Below are 22,989 nucleotides of genomic sequence, written 5' to 3'. Positions count from 1 at the left end.
ACGTTTAAAAGGTAAGACGATTAACCCTCAGAGCCCGACGGCATCGTCCACGACGTCACACGGCACCTCCGATAAATATTTATATTATTTGATGAAAGTTTTATCGATTTTCTTACCGTTTTTTTTCCAGCAGAAAGCTAACGAGCTAGCCGTCACGGTGGTGTCTTTGTAGCCTTTACAGAAGGTTTTCTATCCAGCCTGGAACTTGTGCCTCCTTTCGGAGTTTTTCAGCAATAAATCCAAACGCTTACATCCAAGATTTATCCACTTGATGTCCATAATTTATCAATTATCCGTCATTTTTGCCGCTAGCTCGATGCTAGCTGCCATTTTGGATATCACGTGATGCTTTGCGTGAGGTTGTTGACCAATGACAGGCTGATCCGTCGTCCACGTTGGTGTGCGTCATTACGCATGAACCAAGCTCTGATATTGTGGAGAGAGAGAGAGAGAGACGCACGGCAAAGTAGTTTTGAGGAGAGAGAGAGAGAGAGACGCACGAAAAGTTGTTTTGAAGGATACACAGAGAAACACAGAGAAAAATGGATCGTCAGAGAAACATGGATGCAAATCAAGCGCTGGCCTTTTTTGATGCCATGCAGGATGATGGATTTTCAGGAGAAGAGAGCTTTTTGACAGATGAGGAACTAGATTACCAGGATGGTCTAGACCCCGCTGAAGAGTAAGTGCCATTTATTTATTTACTGTAAAAGTATAAAAATAAAAAAAGTAGTGCTGGGCAACGATTAAAAAATTTAATCACGATTAATCGCATGAATTAATTGTGATTAATCGCATTGTTACGCGCAAGAGTGAATAATGAATTCTAAAGTAGTGTATTGCGCACTTTTGATTTAAATGTACTGCTATATACACAAAAGTGCAATAACATGTGGTTTGCCAAAACTTTAAACAAATAAGCTGCTTTATACCAGCAGTATTCCCTTTACACAGTAGCAATAAAATATGTATTGTAAATCTCAACTTAAACATTAATGTAATCAAATCAAATATTAAAACAAAGCTATGCCACTGCCAGGGCATTACCTTGTATCTAGCTTGTTAAAACGAGTCCAGTTTTCTTGTTTTTTTTTCTGAACAGGTATCAACAGGTACCTTTTATCAGGGAGCAGCAGAAACAGTCTATGTAGTCAGAGGTCATGACCACTACTACAGATATAAGTCGACCAACGTTACTTCTCTGATAGTAGCTTAGGTTTGGTCATGACATGGTTTCCCACGTACACTAGATTACATTAAACAGATGTAAAGCCCAATTTATACTTCTGCGTCGAACTCACGGCGTAGCTACGTACCTGCTGTGTGTAGCGCGCGCACCCTGACGTGCACCTCTCCAAAAATGTAACAATGCGTCAATTATACGCGTACCGCAAGCGCTGTGATTGCTAGAACCGACAAGCTAGTGCGACAAGCGAGTGTGTTCCTGTGAAACTGTTGCGGTCATGCTCGCCTCACGCACGCGCCCGCGCCCTCCCGTTGCCGAAGTTGAATTGACGACGCGCAGCACAAATCATTGGAAGAGAGACTGATCCTCGGCTCGCTGTTTGTGAGTTTCCACAATCTAAATAGTTATCAGGACGTCATCAACAGAAGGGAATTCACATGGCAGCGCATCTCCACTAAACTAAACGCAGGCCTATCAGGTAAAGTTACGTATAATTTTAATTTAAGTTAAAAAGGCTACAGCTGCGTAGCGCACAGAAGCCGTTGCCATAGTTACTATCCATAGAGCGCCTGTCATTCACTCGCGGAGCGCTGTCTCCCTTTCTGTTCACCTGAGAGAACCTGCCAAAGCCCCTCCACTGCTTGTTTGGGTGGGTTATTTGCTGGCTGACCAACATCCCACCCCTCCTGTGATCCATGGTTTGACTGTAGGCCTATGTGTATTCAGAGCCAGTGAGCAACGGACTTTCAAAATAATAATGATAAAAAAAAATGCGTTAACGTGCGATAAAAAAATTGTCGGCATTAATTAATAAATGCGTTAACGCGATAATAACGCGTTAACTTGCCCAGCCCTAAAAAAAAGTAATACGATAAAATAGAAATGCGCACAGTAGCGTTTTCTAAATATGTAAAAATAAGTTCTGTAAAAGTAGTATTTCGTTTTTCTATGTTTGTTACAGAGTAGTAAGAGTTGTGGATTACACTTTCTCAGCCATTTTTTGTCTGAGGTTTAGTGATTTTACCTAGAGATACACACAAAGGATGTTGTAGTGGGGGGTAGGTCACACCTTTTAGCTGTGGAGAGAATGTCTCAAGGATGCTGTAGTGGGGGTAGGGCTTTCAACACTGCTCACCTTATAGCTGTGGTGGGTTGGGTGTACAGTAGCAATCTCAGCCATTGTTATCTTATGTGAGAAATAAAATACAAAAACATTCATTGATCTGATATGTATGATCTAATATTTTGCTTTATTTATTTGTTTTACAGTCGTGATAATGAAGAAGACACCAGCCCACCCACTCAAGCCAGACAGGAAAGCTCCCATTCTTCCGCTGAGGAGGGCCCTTCCACTTCTGCTGCAGCATCCCAGCAGCTGCCAGGAATGGGTCATGGAAGGCTGCAGTCACGGTCACGAGGGAGAGCGCGGTCAAGGTCAAGATCCAGATCCAGATCCGGCAGCTTGAGGGGTCGACAGAGTTCTGAATCCACTAGGTCGAGTTCTAGATCACCACAGCCAGCAGCCCCAACTCCATCATGGAACAGTGAGAGTCAGCCAGACATCCCTCCAGTGCCCAAAAGGTTCGTCCCAACAAGAAAGCCAGGACATCAGCTCAGCCCCACATCCATATACACACCATTGGACCTTTTCAAACTTTTTGTCAGTGACAGTGCAGCAACCACTTTGTGTAATAACACAAACACAAATGCTGCAAAAAACATTGCCAGTGGCAAAAAATATTCCTGGAAAAACTTCACTGTTGAAGAATTTTTCAAATATTTAGGACTGACTTTCTTTTTTGCACTGGTGAGACTGACAAATATCCGGGACTACTGGAGGACAAATACCATTTTCAGCCAACAGTTTCCCCACTCAGTGATGGCACGTGACAGGTATCAGGTCATTTCCTGGAACATCCACATGAGCGACCCTGATGAAGATGTCCACAACGACCGGAAGAGAGGGACACCAGTTTATGAAGCCCCTTTTAGATGACATCAAACATGCATGCAGAGCATTTTATCACCCACGGCAGAACCTTTCAGTGGACGAGAGGATGGTGGCAACAAAGGCTCACACTGGAATGACCCAATATATGAAGGCGAAGCCAACTTTTTGTGCTGGCAGACAGCAGCATTGGGTACACTTTAGACTTCGCTGTATACACGGGGAAGTCTTTGTTTGCTTCTGGTGTAGGACTGGCATACGACTCGGTTATGTCCCTCATGAACAAATCATCCCTAGGGAGTGGCTACAATGTGTATGTAGACAACTTCTACACAAGTCCAAAGCTATTCATGGATCTCTACAGCATGAACTTTGGAGCATGTGGCACCAACAGGGACAACAGACGAGGATGCCCCCGCACAACCACAAATGCCATGACCAAAAAGGATCCTAGGGGTACCATCAGGTGGATCCGTGACGGCCCTCTGGTTTTTGTAAAGTGGATGGACACTCGGGAAGTCTCTGTCTGCTCCACAATTCACCCGGCCTTCTCTGGCAACACAGTTCAGAGAAGGGTAAGAACTCAGGATGGAGGCTGGAACACCAAATCCATTCCATGCCCAACCCCTGTCACTGAATTCAATTCAATTCAATTTATTGATGGATAGCCCCTTGAGATGCAACATCTCATTTTCAAGAGGGTCCAATACATAAAACATAAAACAGCAACAAAAGAAAAAAAAAAATTAAACTGCGTCACACACCATTACCGTTAACCTAAGACACACCTTAGCTCTAACATAACTGTCACAAAAAGCACACCACATTTACTCATTATACAATTAGAATCATAATACAGGAAATTCAGTAAACAAAAAGGTGCCACAAAAGAAAGACCGAGGTTGAGTCCACAGGAGATAAATCAGATAGACAAATCCATTAAACAATAGACAGTTGCAAGCAACTCAGACCAACATCAGTAGCATACACATACAGTGTTTAAATATTGGAATAGAGTTAACTTAAATCTACGAAAAGATAAGATGGACCTCAAAAAAAGAGGAAGATTATTCCAATCCTGAGAAGCTTTATAGTGAAAAGACTTTCTACCAGTGGCTGAAAAGATTCTTGGTACAGTAAAAACAAGAGATTGCATATCACGAACAGGATACAAAGAACTGCGTGGAACCAAGAGTTCACTCAAATAAGGAGGGCATTCAAAATAGGCACATTTGAAAATAAAAAGAAACCAATGAAAGTCTCTTCTTGATTTCAGCTGAAGCCAATTCAAGGATGCATACATTACACAATGATGTGTTTTAAAAGGACACCTCAAAACAAATCTACATAAAGAGTTAAATACAACATTAAGAGGCCTAAGAGTAACTTCACTAGTGTTCATGTAGACAATATCAGCATAGTCAACAATGGGCAATATCAACTGGGAAATTAACCTTTTCCTAACTTCAAATGTAAAGCAATTAACAGATTTATAAAGTGTACTAAGACAACCATATACTCTCTTTGTGATATGGTCAATGTGAGGTTTAAAGGTAAGTTCGGAATCAATCCACAACCCAAGATACTTAAATATGTCAGATTTCACCATAGAAGACCCATCAGCAAAATACAGTTTTAAGTTGAGAGCACAAGGACTTCTCTGCCTCGTACCAAACAACATACAACATGACTTGTCCATATTCAACAATAGGTTGTTCCTGTGAAGCCATTCATGAATCTTACTAAAGTCATCTTGTAACCAACCCCTGTCACTGAATACAACAAGAATATGTGAGGTGTTGATCTTTCTGATCAACTCATCCAATACTACTCAGTTCACCATAAAACTATGAGATGGTCAGTGGTGGAGGAAGTACTGAATCTCAGTACTTAAGTAAAAGTACAAATAACAAGAGACATATTTACTTTAGTGAAAGTAGAAGTACCACAATGACAACCCTACTTAAGTAAAAAGTACCTGATTTTAAATGTACTTTAAGTATTAAAAGTAAAAGTACTTGCATAACACTTTATTCTCTTAATGTCTATATTCTAATGATTAATAAAACAGTTAATCCTAACTCATTCAACCTAATACTCCTATTATGATGTTCAATAATGATGGAAAAGCCGTTATTTTTTAAGTTTTTGTCACCATTTCTGAACAAGCTTGCAATTAGGCAATATACATCACATCAAGCTTAATTTGACGGGGTTTGGCTGTAAACGCGATTAATTTATGGCGTAATTCTGAACCTCTTGGCTTGCCATACTAATCCTAACCAAACGTATAATAGGCTACACACGCACCCCACACCACTACTAAATCTACCCATGCGTATCCTATGCACTTAAAAACAAATTTCCGCGTATAAATTGCACGATAAACACTGTAAGGACTGGGCGAGGGTGAATTTGAATAACTAAATACCTTCGTGCTAAAATCCCAAAGCCTTTAGCCCCAAAAGGCCTGGAACTTGAAAAAACACACAAACACACACACACACACACACCTCCCCCACAGCTGACACCCACACTCAGGACAGAGCGTGGTGTCCGCTTACAAGACATTAAGACATTTTATGACATTTTTGAAATGTCCCAAAGGAAGTGAATCCTACAGCGAAAAGAAACTTCTTTTCTTTAAAAGACATTCAACCAGATATATTTGATGTGTTTTTATGTGTGTCCATTTGCCCATGTCACATTGTAATGACTATAATTTGTCCGTAACTTAAAAGTGAATTATAAATACCCTAGGTGTATTTTTAATGTAAATGTTTACCTATAACAGTCGTGTTTGATATCGTAAAAATGCCCTTGACTTGACTCAGCCAGATATATGTATGAACACACCGTAAAAGGTATGATTATGTGCATAACACATCTCTGCAGTAGAAATGACCCTTCCTAACACAGGTCATAATTTAATTAGACAAGCAGTCTGACAAGACAAAGAGAAATAAAACCCAAAGTCCCGCCTGTAAACTTCCAACCCTCTAATTGGCCAAGCCAACAGGAAGAGGCTGGATTTCTCCAAAAGTGATAAAAGACGCTTCTCCCCTTCGCTCGCTCTCTTCCTCCCGTGTCCTCGTGTCATGATGTAACGTCTCGCCTCCGGGCGAGTTCTTCGCCTTTCTTTTATTTGTTTCTAGTTTAGTTTGTGTTTTTCAGTTGTAGATAAGTCTCTGTGTTTAATTCCAATCGACGATTGAAAAGAAAACCCCGTGACATATCTCTTCAGCAAATCCATCTACAAGGGACCTTTAAACGAGCGCGCGCTCTCTTTGAAGGAGAAACACACGCACGTGACCACGTGACGCGCCGGACCGAGAGACACACACGCTTCTTCAAAAGCCATGGAAAGATGCAACGTTAACTCCGCGTGATTTCCCCGTAGAGATCTTTATTCCCTTTTTGTTAGTCAAAGTTTTGTTTTCCGTAGCCGACTCAGTTCACTTCCACGAAGTGAAACGAACTTAGCCGAACTATTTCCCTTTGGAAATGTTACACCAAAGACTTTAAAGTAACCTCCGTTCAACACGCGCGCCAAGCAGCCCACGTGACGCTTCCTCACACACAAAGGACTCAGCTCACGCGGCCAGACAGAGAGACCATAACATAAGTTGATTGCAAGTATAATCTCTTTATAGAGCTTCTAAGAAGTTTTAAGATGATGTTCCGTGTTGTAATCGGAGAGGTGAATGTTTTCCTGCCAATGAAATTCTCCCAATTTCTCTTTTCTCTCTCTCCCCATCCCCTTTCCTCTCTCTCTTACTCGCTCACGCGTGTACGTTGTCAATTGTCCAAACTTTATGCATTTCTCATCATTGATGTCTTATTGTATTGTTCATTGTTGTCTATGTGTTTGTAAATACATATATCCCATGTAACCGTAGTAAATGCATAAGTAGTCATGCCTCTATTAAATTAATTATATATTCATTAGATTGAGGTGCTGTCTCTTTGCTCAATTTCAAGTCACTTAAGTGCCAAAGGTCTAAATGCTACAAGCTTTACGAATTAAAGATACTTTAAAGAGTAACGTTAACGTTATGTGTTGATGGGCGGGAAACCCAATTCTTCTGGCCAGAGAATTGCGTTTCCTGACATCCTATAAAGTAAGATGATATTGTGGATCCCACAAATATTATCCTGACAATTGAGCTAATTCATTTTACCTGTTTGTGAAACATGGTCCGTGTAATTAACTGCAAGCAACTTGTGGTTAATTTCCGGGATTCACATGCACGCATGCAGGTAGAATGACAGATCCTCCCTTATCGGGAGATTTATTAACATGTAAGACCGATCTAATCCAAACATGTATGAATAATTATTAATTACCAATTATTAATTATGATATACAAATTCCCCACGGATTAGATCCGCCCTGAATCCTTACATTAAATGGTGGAGAAATATGCTAAGCACACTTAACACTTGTTTTTGAGCAACAAAAAATCAGTTTTCAATCTATGTCTATATTGTGATTTAATATTGTACGTGCGCCTCGAGTGAGCGAACGCAATGCGAACTCACTGCTGCAAATAATGTCTGACATTCCGTTTGCCATTGTTAATAACTAAAAGTAAACTGCAGTTCATAATATTAAATTTGTCCCACAAAAGACGAAGAAACCTCTTTTGAACGACGACATTTTTAATGTTAAACTCCCCTGTCCGAACGATGTTCTTCTGTCAGGGTGAAGACAAGATTTAGTGAATCGATGCTCTTTCACTATTCTTAAAAAGGCCTTATTTTATAATCGTTAGATTAACGATAAACTCCTGGTTAAAACATTGACGTAGCTACTCAATTGTAAAAACCTAAAGCATATTTAATCATAGGTGCTATTTGATATATGTTATGGGAGTCGAAAAACAGATGAATAATTCCTGTTTTCTCTCGCACAACGCAGCGACGAATCCTGCTAGATGTGCTTGTAAAACATAGCACCGAAAAAAAAAAATCCAACACTGAAAACATTTTTAAATCATAAAATGCTATTTGATAAATGTTATTTGGATCCGAAAAACAGATGCCTAATTCCTGTTGTCCACAATTTACGTGTAGTGCAGCGAAGAAATCCTGCCACACATTTGTGTGAAATATAGCATAGGAAAATTCAAAACCTAAAAAAACATTTTAAATCATAAAATGCTATTTGATAAATGTTATTTGGAGTTGAAAAACAGATGAATAATTCCTGTTTCCTGTTGCACGACGCAGCGAAGAAAACCTGCTAACGTGTTAAAAAAAAAATATAGCACCGATAAAAATCCAAAACTGAAAACATTTTTAATCAATGCCAATTGATAAATGTTATTTGGAGTTGAAAACAGATGAATAATTCCTGTTTCCTTTTGCACGACGCAGCGAAGAAAACCTGCTAACGTGTCAAATAAATATAGCACCGATAAAAATCCAAAACTGAAAACATTTTTAATCAATGCCATTTGATAAATGTTATTTGGAGGTGAAAAACAGATGAATAATTCCTGTTTCCTTGCACAACGCAGCGAAGAAAACCTGCCAATGTGTTTAAAATAAGTATAGCACCGGAAAGAAATCCGTCGAGATTTAAATGAGTGCATGTCCCCCGAGACAATCGAAAGCGGGCTGGTTGCAATACTACTGCCAAACGCTAGGGTGCGCCCTTGAGTGTTTTCCAGTATCAGATTGCCTCCACGCCCTCCAGGAGCGCAATAGCGCCATCGTGTGGACACTAGCGGTAAAGCGTCTTTTCTTCAATTTCCTCTTCACACAACTTCAAAGTTTACCAGTGAGATTTTGAACTCGTGTTTCTAACTTTCAATGCATGGCAATTTACAGCCTCGTTTACTAACATGATTTTCCCTGCCTTGACTGTGTGCACTTGTTTTGGATTTTGGTTCAAACCACATTTGAACTTAAAAATTCAAAATTATGTCTTAGCAGTTTCTGATGACCGCTCTGTTTTGAAATGGCTTTCTCCCAGTTGATCTTATGTTGGTTACTACCACTGACACCTCACTGTGGTCATGATCATCAAATATAAGGCCAACCCTTAATTTCCTACACTTATTCAAATTTGGTTTGAAACAAACAGATTTCAAGGTTAATTTGAATTAAGTCTCATTGCCCGTTGGGAATTGTTTTATGGCTTTTTCTATATTTCCCTTTTCAAATTATTTGTAATAATTTTGATTTGATTTTATTACAACTGTCTCCTTGCTGTTCTAGAAGTTACTTAACATCTATGAATACGCTTGATTTGAATCGTATTTAAACCAGTTTGAATGCAATTTAAATCAAGTTCTCTGTCAGCCAGCTTGACCACTAAGAGGAAGTGGCCCAAACCCCTTTGTGGCCCAAACGCGCCACTACAGCCTGCTTCCTCCTGTGCTCTTCCTGCAGCTCTAAAACTCTCCTCCGAAGGGAGACTAGGTTATTCTGATAATTAACATTTCATAATTCCCTTTGTATTTACCATAATTTTAGTAAAGCCGTTGCCTTTGATTTTTCAAAAAAAAAAAAGAGACACTCAATTTGATTTAGATAAAAGAGCTTTAATTCACGTTGAGGTTCAATTGTTCTTCATCCTGTTTTGTGTTTGTAGGTAGAAATCTCTCTCGGGCTGTGGCGATTTGACAGTCAGCTCTGCTCGAGGTCCGGCGGGCTGGTTCGTCTGATCTGCGTCACCAGCACTGACTGAGCACGGGTCTCGGACTTTCCTGTATCTTTCCCTTCGTGCGGCCCGCAACACGACATTACCAATTCGGCACCGCCGGTTGTGTTCCAGGTCAAGTTGCTTGAGAGGGCGCACCTAGGTACAGATGCACCGAAAGGCCCGGGACACTGCTGTCAAGCGTGGGGGCGACAGAAGGACCAACCACGACGCTGACTTCGAGCGGAATGACCTCATTTCACCCCAGGCAAACTAGAAAAGGTATTAAACCCATCCACTTAATATTGGCCACAGAATCTAGAGATTCCCCGGTCATGGGAGTGTTTGGCTCCCTCTCAAAGCCACAAACTGCAGGCTTAGGCCTCCTTTTCCCCTTTTTAACACTTCTCGTGTACTATTAATGCCATTTCATTACAGACCTTTCCATCTTTGATGGGTGCATGTTACTTCGAACTTTGCTATCTTGCCACTGCTCTTTTCTGTTGTGCTCTGTTCCTTTCAGTTCACCTAGAAGACAGAACCTCTCTGAGACACCAAGGAACGCTGAATAATAGTTTGACAAACCAAGCCGTTAGCATAAACAGGTGAACCCCTAAGCTACCGCCCTGTTAAATTTTATTCAGGCCCATACTGACCCACCTAAATTGTCCCACCGAATGATTTAACTGTCTGCATCAGTTAACCAAAATTTTCATACACGGCATAGCCGGTATTATAGCTCGTTAGACATAGACGAACTTGCATTGGTCTCTCTGTGTGTGTTGTGTTCCTCTCGCCCACAGTGAAGCCAGTATGTTCCGGTCCTACAGTCCCACAACCCGCTGGGACAACATGGAGACATGGCTGAGATTCATGACACCTCCATTCCTGCCCAAGGTCGCCAGTGACAGAGCCGAGCCAAGAGCAGCTGGACGCAGACGTGGACACGCTAATGTCGCACCAACCCAGCCAAAGCTCCCACGACAAAGACTGGGCCAAACACGTCAAAACCTCGCTTTCCAGCTCACCGCGCAAGCACGCCTCCACAAAGGAGCCGCATCGCCCTGGAGCACAAGGTTGCAACGCCGAGGATGACAACGACCCCGAGCTACAAAGGAAGTGGAAAGACTTCAAACTGCCCTGGCTAACCTTCATCGACACAGACCGAAGTGAATAGTCAGAGAAAAGAACCAGAGAGGAACTCGACGAGAAACTCCGACAAAGTGAAGCCTCTTGCAAAGAGCAGAGACCGAACTGAAAGAGACTCGAAAGCGCACGGCCTGCGAAAAACTCAAAAGAGGCCCGTGCGACCATCCACAAGCCCGTTCAACTGAGACAAGATCTCGAACACGAACTTGGCACCGATCACACAGAGTTGCCACACTCTTATAGACTGCAGCATGACCTGAAAAGGGGAAACACACACCACAAGTTTCCCCTGACCGGTCCGCACATTTCAGCCAACGCACAAGAGCTGAAAAGGGGGGTGAAAAAGCCCGCCTTCCACACATCTCTGACAATCTACAGGACATTGATTTTTCACCTGCAGTCTCCAACCGGTGAACACACGTCACAGACACCCAGCAGCACAGACCTAGAAGAACCTGTGCTACCACCACCGGCTCCGAACGAGTTTGCTGTGGAACTTACAACGAACCTGTGACTGAGGACACAAGTTTCAAGAAACTTTCCCTCCAAAACCCGTCAGCCACCATAGTTCTTCTGCCCCCACGCAATGCCCACTCAACGATGCGTGAAGGTCCCCTCAGTAAGAATTCCTAAAACCCCAAATTCCTGAACTGCAAAACCAGAAGACACACTGCACGAACACCGTGCAAGACTCAGCTAAAAGGTCCTTGATCAACATCGGACATAAAACTTTTAAAAGTAGATGAAAGTGTGCTCAAAGAGTTGCAAGACTCTGCGTCTGTAAAATTAGAATTTTACTGATTTATAGGAATCTTAGACGGACTAAAAGCCTCAACGGCCGACAGACTATGCACGACTCTTTTGAAACAAACGGTTTCTAGATGTTGAGTAAATCGGCACCGCTAAACATTAGGTTCCGTGACAGTGAAGAGTTACATAGAACACCAGCTCCAAATAGGGTATACGTTACCTTGACGCCAGAGTGTAGTAAAATCACCTGAGTTCTAAACTACCGTTAACCCACGGGCGTGCACTTGATCATCGCGATCCAACTAAAACAAAACGTGCAATACGTGTTTAGATCGCTGGCCTGTCTAAATGCCGATAAAACAATAGCTGGAATTGACATCTCTACTTCAAGTAAAAGAGCCTTAGATTCTCAACTGGTATCAGTAACTTCAGCATTAAAGCGTAAGTCTGCGTGAAAAAGGTATCATTTCAGCAGCTTGTAATCTGTACCGATATCCATTCCGCTTTGGTTAAAAAGAAATCCAAATCGCGGTATGACTAAAACCTGTTTCTGACAAAGAAAACTCAGAACAGTGTTATCTATGTAGACCCGGGTGATGCTCCCCTTTCTACGATGTAAAGGCCCTCAGAAAAAAAAAAAGAAAAATAAATTTGTTGCTAGATTGATGTAATTCACCTAAATTTTGGCTGCATCTACAAGCAGAAAGCTACTAAGCGATCAAACCAAGTCACGTGCTGAAAAATCAGCATTTATGCACGAGAAGGGACGTAACTACATACGCTTAGACAAGCGTTGACTTGCAGCAATTCTATTTCCTTACTTTGTAAACAAATAGAATAAGTCATGTAAAGTAAAGAGCAAAGTTCCATTAGTACAATTAGCAAATGCCAAAACACATCTGCAGTTTACTAAATGGAACATCAAGTTCTTGAAAAACAAAGTATAGGCGCCTCCTGTTAACCCGTTAAAACGTGTGTGATTCATGTAAAATGTACAGACATTCTTCAAGTACTGTTGAATTGTTCTGACATGCTCTGGTTCCCATGACAACAACTTGCCACAGGAAGTGTTAACTCGTAATGTCACTTTTGTAAACAAACCAGCCTGGGTGGCTAAGCTAAATCTAGCCTAGCATCCAGCTAACTTAGGCTAAGCTAACCTAGCCTAGCATCAAGCTAACTTAGGCTAAGCTAACCTAGCTTAGCATCAAGCTAACTTAGGCTAAGCTAACCTAACCTAGCTCCCGTACAGCATAGGCTAAGCCAAATAACTTCCACAGTTAGCAGCTAGCATCATTTACTTGAACCCTTAATCACCGCCTGTGTTCCACAGGGCAAAGTATTCTAGAATACTCTCCTCAACACCAGTTAGGGTTTCTAATTATCCACTTTCCGTGTTTGCAATTCTTATTAGCTAAAGTTCACCTTCACTGGTTTAGGAATACTCCTTGCTAACCGTTGAAGACTAACTTCGCAGATCCCCTGTTAATTAAACTTAAGTTCAACTACATGTAAACTGCGTAACTAACTACAGAAGAATTTGTATAACCATAGTAATTTTCATCTGCATGTTGACTAAACCTTTGGAGGGACACACACGATGGGGTTTTGAACATGCAACCGCTACAACCCACTATAAAGTGTTGATCAAAGCAAATCCAAAGTTTAGTCACTAATGCCACTGATTATTCTCGACTTCAGATCATTCCTGTGTTTGATCATTTTATTCCATTTTGCTTTAGTTTTTATTTTAATTTCCTCTCTTATTCAAATGTGGTTCCAGTCCCCATAGGGCCCAGAAAGGAAACAGAGACACCTGTACTTGTGATTGTGTTTATTTTCAACAAGCGCACTCATTTTTGTGACCCTGAAACACAAGTATTTCAGCACTTCACTAGGGCACAACTATAGTCCAGAGAATTGATAATAAGCATTATTCGAATAGGACAGCTGTCCTTTTTCCCCCTATCATTCACTTCGTCAAGCCGTAGTGAACCATGACTATGCCCTTTTCAGGACATACTCTCGAAACCACATAAAGTCTTGGCCTCCTAACATCCACAGCTAAGATAAGGATACAAGACACACTTCACTAGCTAGCCACACGTGAAACACCTAGCTTTATGCTACATACCTAGTGAACCCGTTAAACCGTGGTTCTGAACTTTTAGGGTCATGCATTAGTCTCTCCCCACAAGTGTGACAAAAGTCACAGAGCCCTGCTTCACCTGACCTTAACCTTTCAGCTTACCAAAGACTATGACAAAACAATGGACACTATGAGAACCCACCTCTCATACCCCTTCCAACCACCCACGGACGCCGTCTGCACAAACCGACAACCGGTGCCCCAGACAACCTACGTCAACAAGCACATGCTGCGTGCACTAAACAACATTCAGCGTTCTGCACCTGATGCCATCACCGCGCCACAGCTTGTGATGCCAAAGTGCAAAAGGGGGGTAATGCCAATGTATGCCGCTGCACACCGCAGCACCAGAGACACTTGCAAGACACCGAAGCAAGTGGCATACCGGCGTTCTCAAAGCGAAAAGACTGTCCTCTCGCTGAAATTTTTCCTCCCTTTCTCTCTTTCTCTCTCCCTTTCACTTTACCAGGATGCTGCTGTGCCTCCAGCCAACCAGAGGGCAACCGCACTCGGACATCTCACCAGGTCTGGCACCAGGACTCCTTTTCCGCCGGACCCGCACTCAGAAAGTGAATGTGCCACCTGATCCTTACAACGCCTACAGAACACACTACCCCAGCGTAACAACACAATACAGCTGGGTAGGTGCCGATGGACAAAGGACTCCTGCACTCACGCTGAGACCGTGGTTGAACACATGCTCAAGCAACTTGAGAAAATGACTGTCACGAGCACTCACAACAGAGTGCATCCCTGCAGACCATCGACAAGACACTGAAGGGAACTGTGAATGACTGTGCTCAAACTCAGCTGGTAACAGCCCTGATGACAAACCTGCTGCAGGGGGTGAACTCCTCCATCGACAGCCTCGCCAGGGGTAGAATTCCACCGCACCTGATACCCTTAAGCCTCGTGAAAACCGTGCTGGCGTCCACCATCACCACGCCACGAGTACAAATACACCTTTCCTACTCTCTGGGTAGTGCCATCCCTCTCTGCGCCGACTACAAGCAGAGAAGTTGGGGGGTTTTCTCTTGAACTTGCCCATCATAGAGTCAAGCCGAATCTACCGGCTCAAGAACATTGTCAAGGTCAGATTTTGAAAAGTAACATTCACATCAAGATCCACACGCCGGACGGGGTTGACTGCAACGACAGCAACACAAAGCTGTCCTAAGCTCCGAACCCGTACGTGTGCACATTGACCAAAGAAATTCACTATCTCTGCCCTAACAAGCCTTTCCTCAGAGACAACACTGACGGAATCTGCGGGCTGCAGATCAGCGACACCCGCTGCCCTGCCGAAGCCAAGCCACGCACTCAAGGCATCAAGACCCAAGCAGAGAGTGTAAGTGACAGGCGGCTCGCTAACACTCCTGTGTGCGCAGCTGCACTCACTTACGACCAGAATGACACTGACACCTGTGTCACCTCGCTCCACTAGAGCCTGTGAATCCAAGCACCGAAAAGTGCCATCCTTCACCTTCTCCAGGTACCACACTTTCACCCTAACTCCAGAACGGGAGTTGTGGTTTGCGAAAGGGGGGTGATCCCAGCTAATTGACATTGCTCCTATCGACACAGCTCTCCAAGCTTTGTCTCGACTACCCATTCTGACTACCTCACCTGTTGTCCAAGCCTGGACCGCAGCCGACACTGCACGGTGTACCTCTATGGTAGTTCAGACACACCCTGACACTGTGCTTGACCTTCATCCTATACAGGAGACTCAACGAGATACAAACATCTTCAGCCAAGCTCACGAAAGGTTTCGGACGAAACCCGCAAAAAGGGGGTGCCAAGTCAGAGACCAGGCCAGAGGCAGCTTCGAACCTCATAGAGCTGAATCCTCAGCCCTAATAACCACCTGCTGCATGAGTCATGATTCACCTGCCATCCGTCCATTGTGATGATTGTTGTCCGATTAAGTCCACACAGGGACTTCATCAGACAAAAAGGGGGACTGTAAGGACTGGGCGAGGGTGAATTTGAATAACTAAATACCTTCGTGCTAAAATCCCAAAGCCTTTAGCCCCAAAAGGCCTGGAACTTGAAAAAACACACAAACACACACACACACACACACCTCCCCCACAGCTGACACCCACACTCAGGACAGAGCGTGGTGTCCGCTTACAAGACATTAAGACATTTTATGACATTTTTGAAATGTCCCAAAGGAAGTGAATCCTACAGCGAAAAGAAACTTCTTTTCTTTAAAAGACATTCAACCAGATATATTTGATGTGTTTTTATGTGTGTCCATTTGCCCATGTCACATTGTAATGACTATAATTTGTCCGTAACTTAAAAGTGAATTATAAATACCCTAGGTGTATTTTTAATGTAAATGTTTACCTATAACAGTCGTGTTTGATATCGTAAAAATGCCCTTGACTTGACTCAGCCAGATATATGTATGAACACACCGTAAAAGGTATGATTATGTGCATAACACATCTCTGCAGTAGAAATGACCCTTCCTAACACAGGTCATAATTTAATTAGACAAGCAGTCTGACAAGACAAAGAGAAATAAAACCCAAAGTCCCGCCTGTAAACTTCCAACCCTCTAATTGGCCAAGCCAACAGGAAGAGGCTGGATTTCTCCAAAAGTGATAAAAGACGCTTCTCCCCTTCGCTCGCTCTCTTCCTCCCGTGTCCTCGTGTCATGATGTAACGTCTCGCCTCCGGGCGAGTTCTTCGCCTTTCTTTTATTTGTTTCTAGTTTAGTTTGTGTTTTTCAGTTGTAGATAAGTCTCTGTGTTTAATTCCAATCGACGATTGAAAAGAAAACCCCGTGACATATCTCTTCAGCAAATCCATCTACAAGGGACCTTTAAACGAGCGCGCGCTCTCTTTGAAGGAGAAACACGCGCACGTGACCACGTGACGCGCCGGACCGAGAGACACACACGCTTCTTCAAAAGCCATGGAAAGATGCAACGTTAACTCCGCGTGATTTCCCCGTAGAGATCTTTATTCCCTTTTTGTTAGTCAAAGTTTTGTTTTCCGTAGCCGACTCCGTTCACTTCCACGAAGTGAAACGATCTTAGCCGAACTATTTCCCTTTGGAAATGTTACACCAAAGACTTTAAAGTAACCTCCGTTCAACACGCGCGCCAAGCAGCCCACGTGACGCTTCCTCACACACAAAGGACTCAGCTCACGCGGCCAGACAGAGAGACCATAACATAAGTTGATTGCAAGTATAATCTCTTTATAGAGCTTCTAAGAAGTTTTAAGATGATGTTCCGTGTTGTAATCGGAGAGGTGAATGTTTTCCTGCCAATGAAATTCTCCCAATTTCTCTTTTCTCTCTCTCCCCATCCCCTTTCCTCTCTCTCTTACTCGCTCACGCGTGTACGTTATCAATTGTCCAAACTTTATGCATTTCTCATCATTGATGTCTTATTGTATTGTTCATTGTTGTCTATGTGTTTGTAAATACATATATCCCATGTAACCGTAGTAAATGCATAAGTAGTCATGCCTCTATTAAATTAATTATATATTCATTAGATTGAGGTGCTGTCTCTTTGCTCAATTTCAAGTCACTTAAGTGCCAAAGGTCTAAATGCTACAAGCTTTACGAATTAAAGATACTTTAAAGAGTAACGTTAACGTTATGTGTTGATGGGCGGGAAACCCAATTCTTCTGGCCAGAGAATTGCGTTTCCTGACATCCTATAAAGTAAGATGATATTGTGGATCCCACAAATATTATCCTGACAATTGAGCTAATTCATTTTACCTGTTTGTGAAACATGGTCCGTGTAATTAACTGCAAGCAACTTGTGGTTAATTTCCGGGATTCACATGCACGCATGCAGGTAGAATGACAGATCCTCCCTTATCGGGAGATTTATTAACATGTAAGACCGATCTAATCCAAACATGTATGAATAATTATTAATTACCAATTATTAATTATGATATACAAATTCCCCACGGATTAGATCCGCCCTGAATCCTTACAACACACTGCGTGCTATAGAGACGCATTTAGTGTGACCGGGTTGATATGGCAACCAAACTTCACTGGTGAGACAAACGTACGACGAACGTACGGTCAGGATGACGTTTTGGCAGAGGGGAAAACTGATCAGAAAATGTAACCAAAATGTAACAGAACGTTGTAGAAATGTAGTGGAGTAGAAAGTATAATAATTGCTGCAAAATGTAACGAAGTAAAAGTAATAAGTATACACTATTGATTCTACTTAAGTAAAGTAAAGATATGTGAAAAATGTACTTAAGTAAAGTAACGAAGTATTTGTACTTCGTTACATTCCACCACTGGAGATGGTACAGGACATTGTTTTTCCATTTTTTGGACATTGCTGCGACCAACAGTTACTTACTTCACAAGGAAGTTTGTGCAGAGAAGCAGCAACAGCCCATGACCCACAGGGCTTTTCTGGAGGAGCTGACAGCCCAACTATGTGGTGTTACAGTTGCTGTTCCCCCCACCCAGCAACAAAGTAACCATGTACCTGTGCCAACATCAGACCAAACTGAAACCAGCAAGAAGGCCTCCTATGGTAGAAGGCAATGTGTGGACTGCAAGCAGACAAGGCAGGTCAAACAGGCCACCCCCTGGAAATGCAAAGCCTGTGGTGTGGCCCTCTGTGTGATTGCTGATAGGAACTGTTTTGAGGCTTGACACCAGTGAATATCATGAGGCCAAAAACGCCTGGACATTTTTGGAAAAATGTAAATAGTTTTGGTTCTGTAGAAGTTATCATGTTTATTCCTGTGCTCCAGCCCTCTTTGTGATTGCTGATAGGAACTGTTTTGAGGCTTGGAACCAGTGAATATCATGAGGCCAAAAACGCCTGGACATTTTTGGAAAAATGTAAATAGTTTTGGTTCTGTAGAAGTTATCATGTTTATCCCTGTGCTCCAGGACTCCAAAGACATGAACAAACTGTTTTCCAGAGGAAATTTGCTTAGCTTTTATTTATTTGTGTGAGATTTCAATAAATATTTGAGTGATTCAATTTCCGTTTTATTTTTTCATTTGTCTTTATGGTCCCATAACTTATTTTACATTCAGGTGACATCAATGCAACACAAATATGCTGAAAGTCCGATTTGTCTTGAAAAAAAAAGAGGTGTGTCAATTGTCTGTGCACAACAGGGTTGATGTTTTACAAGCTTTTTTAGTAAATAAAACCAGACGGAAAATTAATTGTAAAAATGCCCTTAGGTCTTAAAGGGTTAAATAGTAAGATTGTATATTATCAGTACATCTGAATCAAATTAACTTATGTATTAAAGCATGCTAGTTGATTATTGCTCTCTAAATTAGTAGTTCCCTTTCGTTGTCACTCTGAGTTCCGTCGGATGACGACGAATGGGGTTTCGCTTAGGAAGCCTATCGACTTCGAGTACTACAAAACGAGCCAATGGCAAAGAAATGCCATGGGTCTGCGGAATTTGCATGGCGCAACTCCGCCCCACCTCGTGGGTATAAAAGGAGGAAGCCCGGCAGAATGCAGACATGTTTTCGCTTCGGAGCCAAGAGCATCTCTTCACTCCACAGCCATTTCTGACTTCACTCTACAAGACGAGCCACTCTCTCCGGTGTTGGTGTGACGGCGATCTGCAGCGAGTTCACATTGCCTGCTGATCTGTGCAGTGATCTGCCAATGAGTGTGTTTCTCCCTGCTCGCTTCAACATCGCAGAGTTCTTTTCTCCTCTCACAAAAGAGCTCGCACGCGGCACGTCTTTTTAGAGACGGCTCGCCCGTGCATTTCTGGTTGCGGTCGACTCATTTCCGATTTTGATGGGCACATTCTCTGCTCTGCGTGATCACGCTAGAGCAGCGTTTGTGGATGACTCACGTTCTCCCCGCGGGAACGTGACCATCGCGTCATTACGGTCGAGACGCAATGATCTCGTTAGAGAGAGAGTCCCCTCATCCACACCCCGATCTAACACTCTCCACGTGAGGTGCTACTTCGGCTGGTGGCCAGGGTGACCTGAGGGTGTGAGTGTGGAACAAATCCGCCGACTGTTTGTCCGTGGACCACGCCCCCCTCTTCAGTGACGCAACCCGCGAGTGTTCAGGGGATTCCCCGGGTCTATTTTCGGATGCCCCGCGGGTTTCCCTTGACGCTCCAGAATCGGATCTGTTGTCCATCGCAGCATCACAGGGCGGGCTAGAATCTTCAGGAAGTGAAGATTCGACAGTGCTGCCACTTTCGGGTGTGCATATGGCATTTGTCGAGTCAGATCCTGAGATGACGGCCATGCTTTCCCGGGCCGCTGCGAGCATCGGACTAGAGTGGAACCTTTCACCCTGTCCGAGCGCTCGCTGCTGGCCGATTGGTTTTGGGTGTGGCCGCTGACTCCTGTCGGCGTCCACTCCAATGCCTTTCTTCCCGGATGTGCATCAGATCTCGAAATCATCGAAGACCCCCATGTCTTCCAGCGATCCCTCGTTGATCTCCTCCGCCCTTCCTTCCCTCGACGGGGCTGCTGCCCATGGGTACACTGGGGTCCCCCTGGTTGAACGCTCTGTTGCGATGCTACTGTGTCTTCAGAGTGCTTCCTCTCGGCGCGATCCTAAGCACCCGTCCGAAGCCTGTAGTTTTTCGTGTACACTTGTGGCGAATTCCTATAGCGCTACAGGACAGGCAGCCGCCTCATTGCATGCCATGGCCATTCTGCTGGTCTACCAGACCCAGATGCTCACGGACATGCACGAGGGTGGGACTGACCCAGGGCTCTTCAATGAGCTGCGCACCGCCACTGACCTTGCTCTCCGAGCGACGAAAGTGGCCGTACGCTCCCTGGGTCAGGTGATGTCCACCATTCTGTGGCTGAACCTGTCTGATGTGCAGGATGTCGGGCGGACCCATCTGCTTGACACCCCCATATCCCAGGTCGGCCTCTTCGGCGGTGCGGTTGAGGGCTTTGCCCAACAGTTCTCAACCGCCCACGAGCAGACTGAGGCTTATTCTGCCCCGACGGCCCCGCCGTCCGAGCAGATCCCTCAGTCTGCCCAACACCGAAGGCGCCCTCCTGCGGCTCCCACCCCGCCCGTTCACCCGGGCTGGCTCTGGAAGCCAAAGGGGGACGCCACAGCCCTCTCCAGCCCCGCCCCCCGCTATACGCCGGCTTAAGCGGCACTCTTGAGATGGGCTGCTCAGAGATGGGACTCAGTTCTTTCCAGGAGCTGGTAGCAGGGCCACTCCTTTCCCTGGTGGAGGGCCGGGGAAGAATCCTTATTCCCAGAAAGAACTGACTCTCCCGTCTCTGAGCACACAGAGTTCTCGGACGACACGGTGCGCCGCCCCCGGGCCGTGCACCCCTCGTCCTCCTCTGTCCCAGAGCCGGATGACAGTGCGCGCCGTCCCCGGACCGTGCCGCTCTCATCCTCCTCTGTCGCCAGACACCTGGCAGAGCAGACCCCCGTGGAACGTTCGTCCTTCCCTGGTCTCCTCTGTCAGGACGCGGTCTATGACTGTGCCCCCACACCGGGCCGCTATGCCGTCCACATCCGGGCCAGTCATACCGCCTCGCTGCCCCACCGACGGGAAGTCTGTGGTTCGCGTGACCCCGCTGGTACAGTTCTTGGGAGCCTGGCTAGAGCTTCCCAACCTGTCCCGCTGGGTCGCACGAATGATCAGGCTCGGCTACGCGATTCAGTTCGCGCGGTCTCCTCCCCGCTTCAGGGGAGTCCGCTCCACTATGGTCAGTGGCAATGCCCCTATCATGAGAGCGGAGGTTGCAACCCTGCTGGCGAAGGGTGCGATCGAGACTGTCCCTCCAGCCGAAATGAGGTCCGGCTTCTTCAGCCCGTACTTCATTGTCCTGAAGAAAACCGGTGGGTTACGGCCAATCCTGGACCTGCGCGTGCTGAGCCGCTCCCTTCACAGGATGCCGTTCAAGATGCTCACTGGCAAACGCATTTTCGAATGTGTGAGGCCCCAGGATTGGTTTGCAGCGATCGACCTGAAGGACGCCTACTTTCATGTCTCCTTTCTCCCTCGACACAGACCGTTCCTACAGTTTGCTTCGAGGGGCAGGCATATCAGTACGCGGCTCTCCCATTCGGGCTAGCCCTGTCTCCTCGCGTCTTCACGAAGGTCGTCGAGGCAGCCCTTGTTCCCCTTCGGGAACACAGGGTTCGCATCCTAAACTATCTCGACGACTGGCTGATCCTAGCTCACTCTCGAGACCAGGTTTGCGAACACAGGGACTTAGTGCTCCGGCACTTAGCCCGTCTGGGCCTTCGGGTCAACTGGGAGAAGAGCAAACTTTGCCCCGTGCAGAGGATCTCTTATCTCGGTATGGACATCGACTCGGTCGCCATGTCCGCGCAGCTTACGAGCGGGCGCGCGCGCGCAGTCACTGCTGACTTGTCTGAGACAGTTTGAGGGCAAGAGTGCGGTTCCACTGAAACTTTTTCAGAGGCTCCTGGGGCATATGGCATCTGCAGCCGCGGCGACGCCGCTCGGATTGCTTCATATGAGACCGCTTCAGCTTTGGCTTCGCGACAGAGTCCCGAGGTGGGCATGGCAACACGGCACTCTCCGAGTACTAGTTACTCCGACCTGCCGTCAGACCTTCACCCCGTGGTCGAACCTCAGTTTCTACGGGCCGGAGTGCCCCTGGAACGAGCTTCCCGGCATGTTGTTGTAACAACAGATGCCTCTGCCACGGGCTGGGGCACCATGTGCAATGGATGTGCTGCCGCGGGCTCCTGGACAGGACCCCACTGCCTATGGCACGTCAATTGTCTCGAGTTGCTGGCTGTACAGCTCGCCCTGCGCCGCTTCAGAGCCGTGCTCAGGGGCCAGCATGTACTAGTCCGATCAGACAATACCGCGACTGTAGCGTACATCAACCGTCAAGGTGGTCTGCGCTCCCTCCGTATGTCGCAACTCGCCCGCCACCTCCTCTTATGGAGTCAGAAGCATCTGAGGTCGCTTCGTGCCGTTTATATTCCTGGAGCCCTGAACTGTGCAGACGAGCTCTCACGGTTTCAGCCCCTCCCTGGAGAATGGCGACTCCATCCCCAGTCGGTTCAGCTGATTTGGGACCAGTTCGGGGACGCACAGATAGATCTGTTTGCCTAAAATACCATAACTGTATTATGTAGTACTATATAATTTGTCCCGTTTTTGTCTCCTTTATCTCTTTC

The 22,989-nt window shown here is 45.0% G+C and overlaps 1 protein-coding gene across 1 annotated transcript; it reads left to right on the top strand.

Moving 5' to 3' along the window:
* The first annotated feature begins 364 nt into the window (after positions 1-364).
* LOC130077440 (uncharacterized) lies at positions 365-3,182 on the top strand. Its single transcript, XM_056242676.1, has 2 exons — positions 365-682; positions 2,456-3,182. The coding sequence occupies exons 1-2, from the start codon at positions 543-545 to the stop codon at positions 3,180-3,182; spliced, it is 867 nt and encodes a 288-aa protein (XP_056098651.1). The 5' UTR covers positions 365-542.
* Positions 3,183-22,989: the final 19,807 nt, after the last annotated feature.

The sequence above is a fragment of the Rhinichthys klamathensis genome, unplaced genomic scaffold (assembly GCF_029890125.1).
Source record: "Rhinichthys klamathensis goyatoka isolate OS25496 unplaced genomic scaffold, OSU_Roscu_1.1 h1tg000740l_1, whole genome shotgun sequence".
NCBI lineage: Eukaryota > Metazoa > Chordata > Actinopteri > Cypriniformes > Leuciscidae > Rhinichthys > Rhinichthys klamathensis.
Note: the sequence above shows the minus strand (reverse complement) of the source record. Positions and strands in the feature narration are given on the sequence as shown.

Coding starts and splice junctions, on each gene's coding strand:
- LOC130077440 (XM_056242676.1), top strand. CDS start 543: ATGGATCGTCAGAGAAACATGGATGCAAATCAAGCGCTGGCCTTTTTT. Junction 683..2,455: donor GGTCTAGACCCCGCTGAAGA/GTAAGTGCCATT, acceptor TTTGTTTTACAG/TCGTGATAATGAAGAAGACA.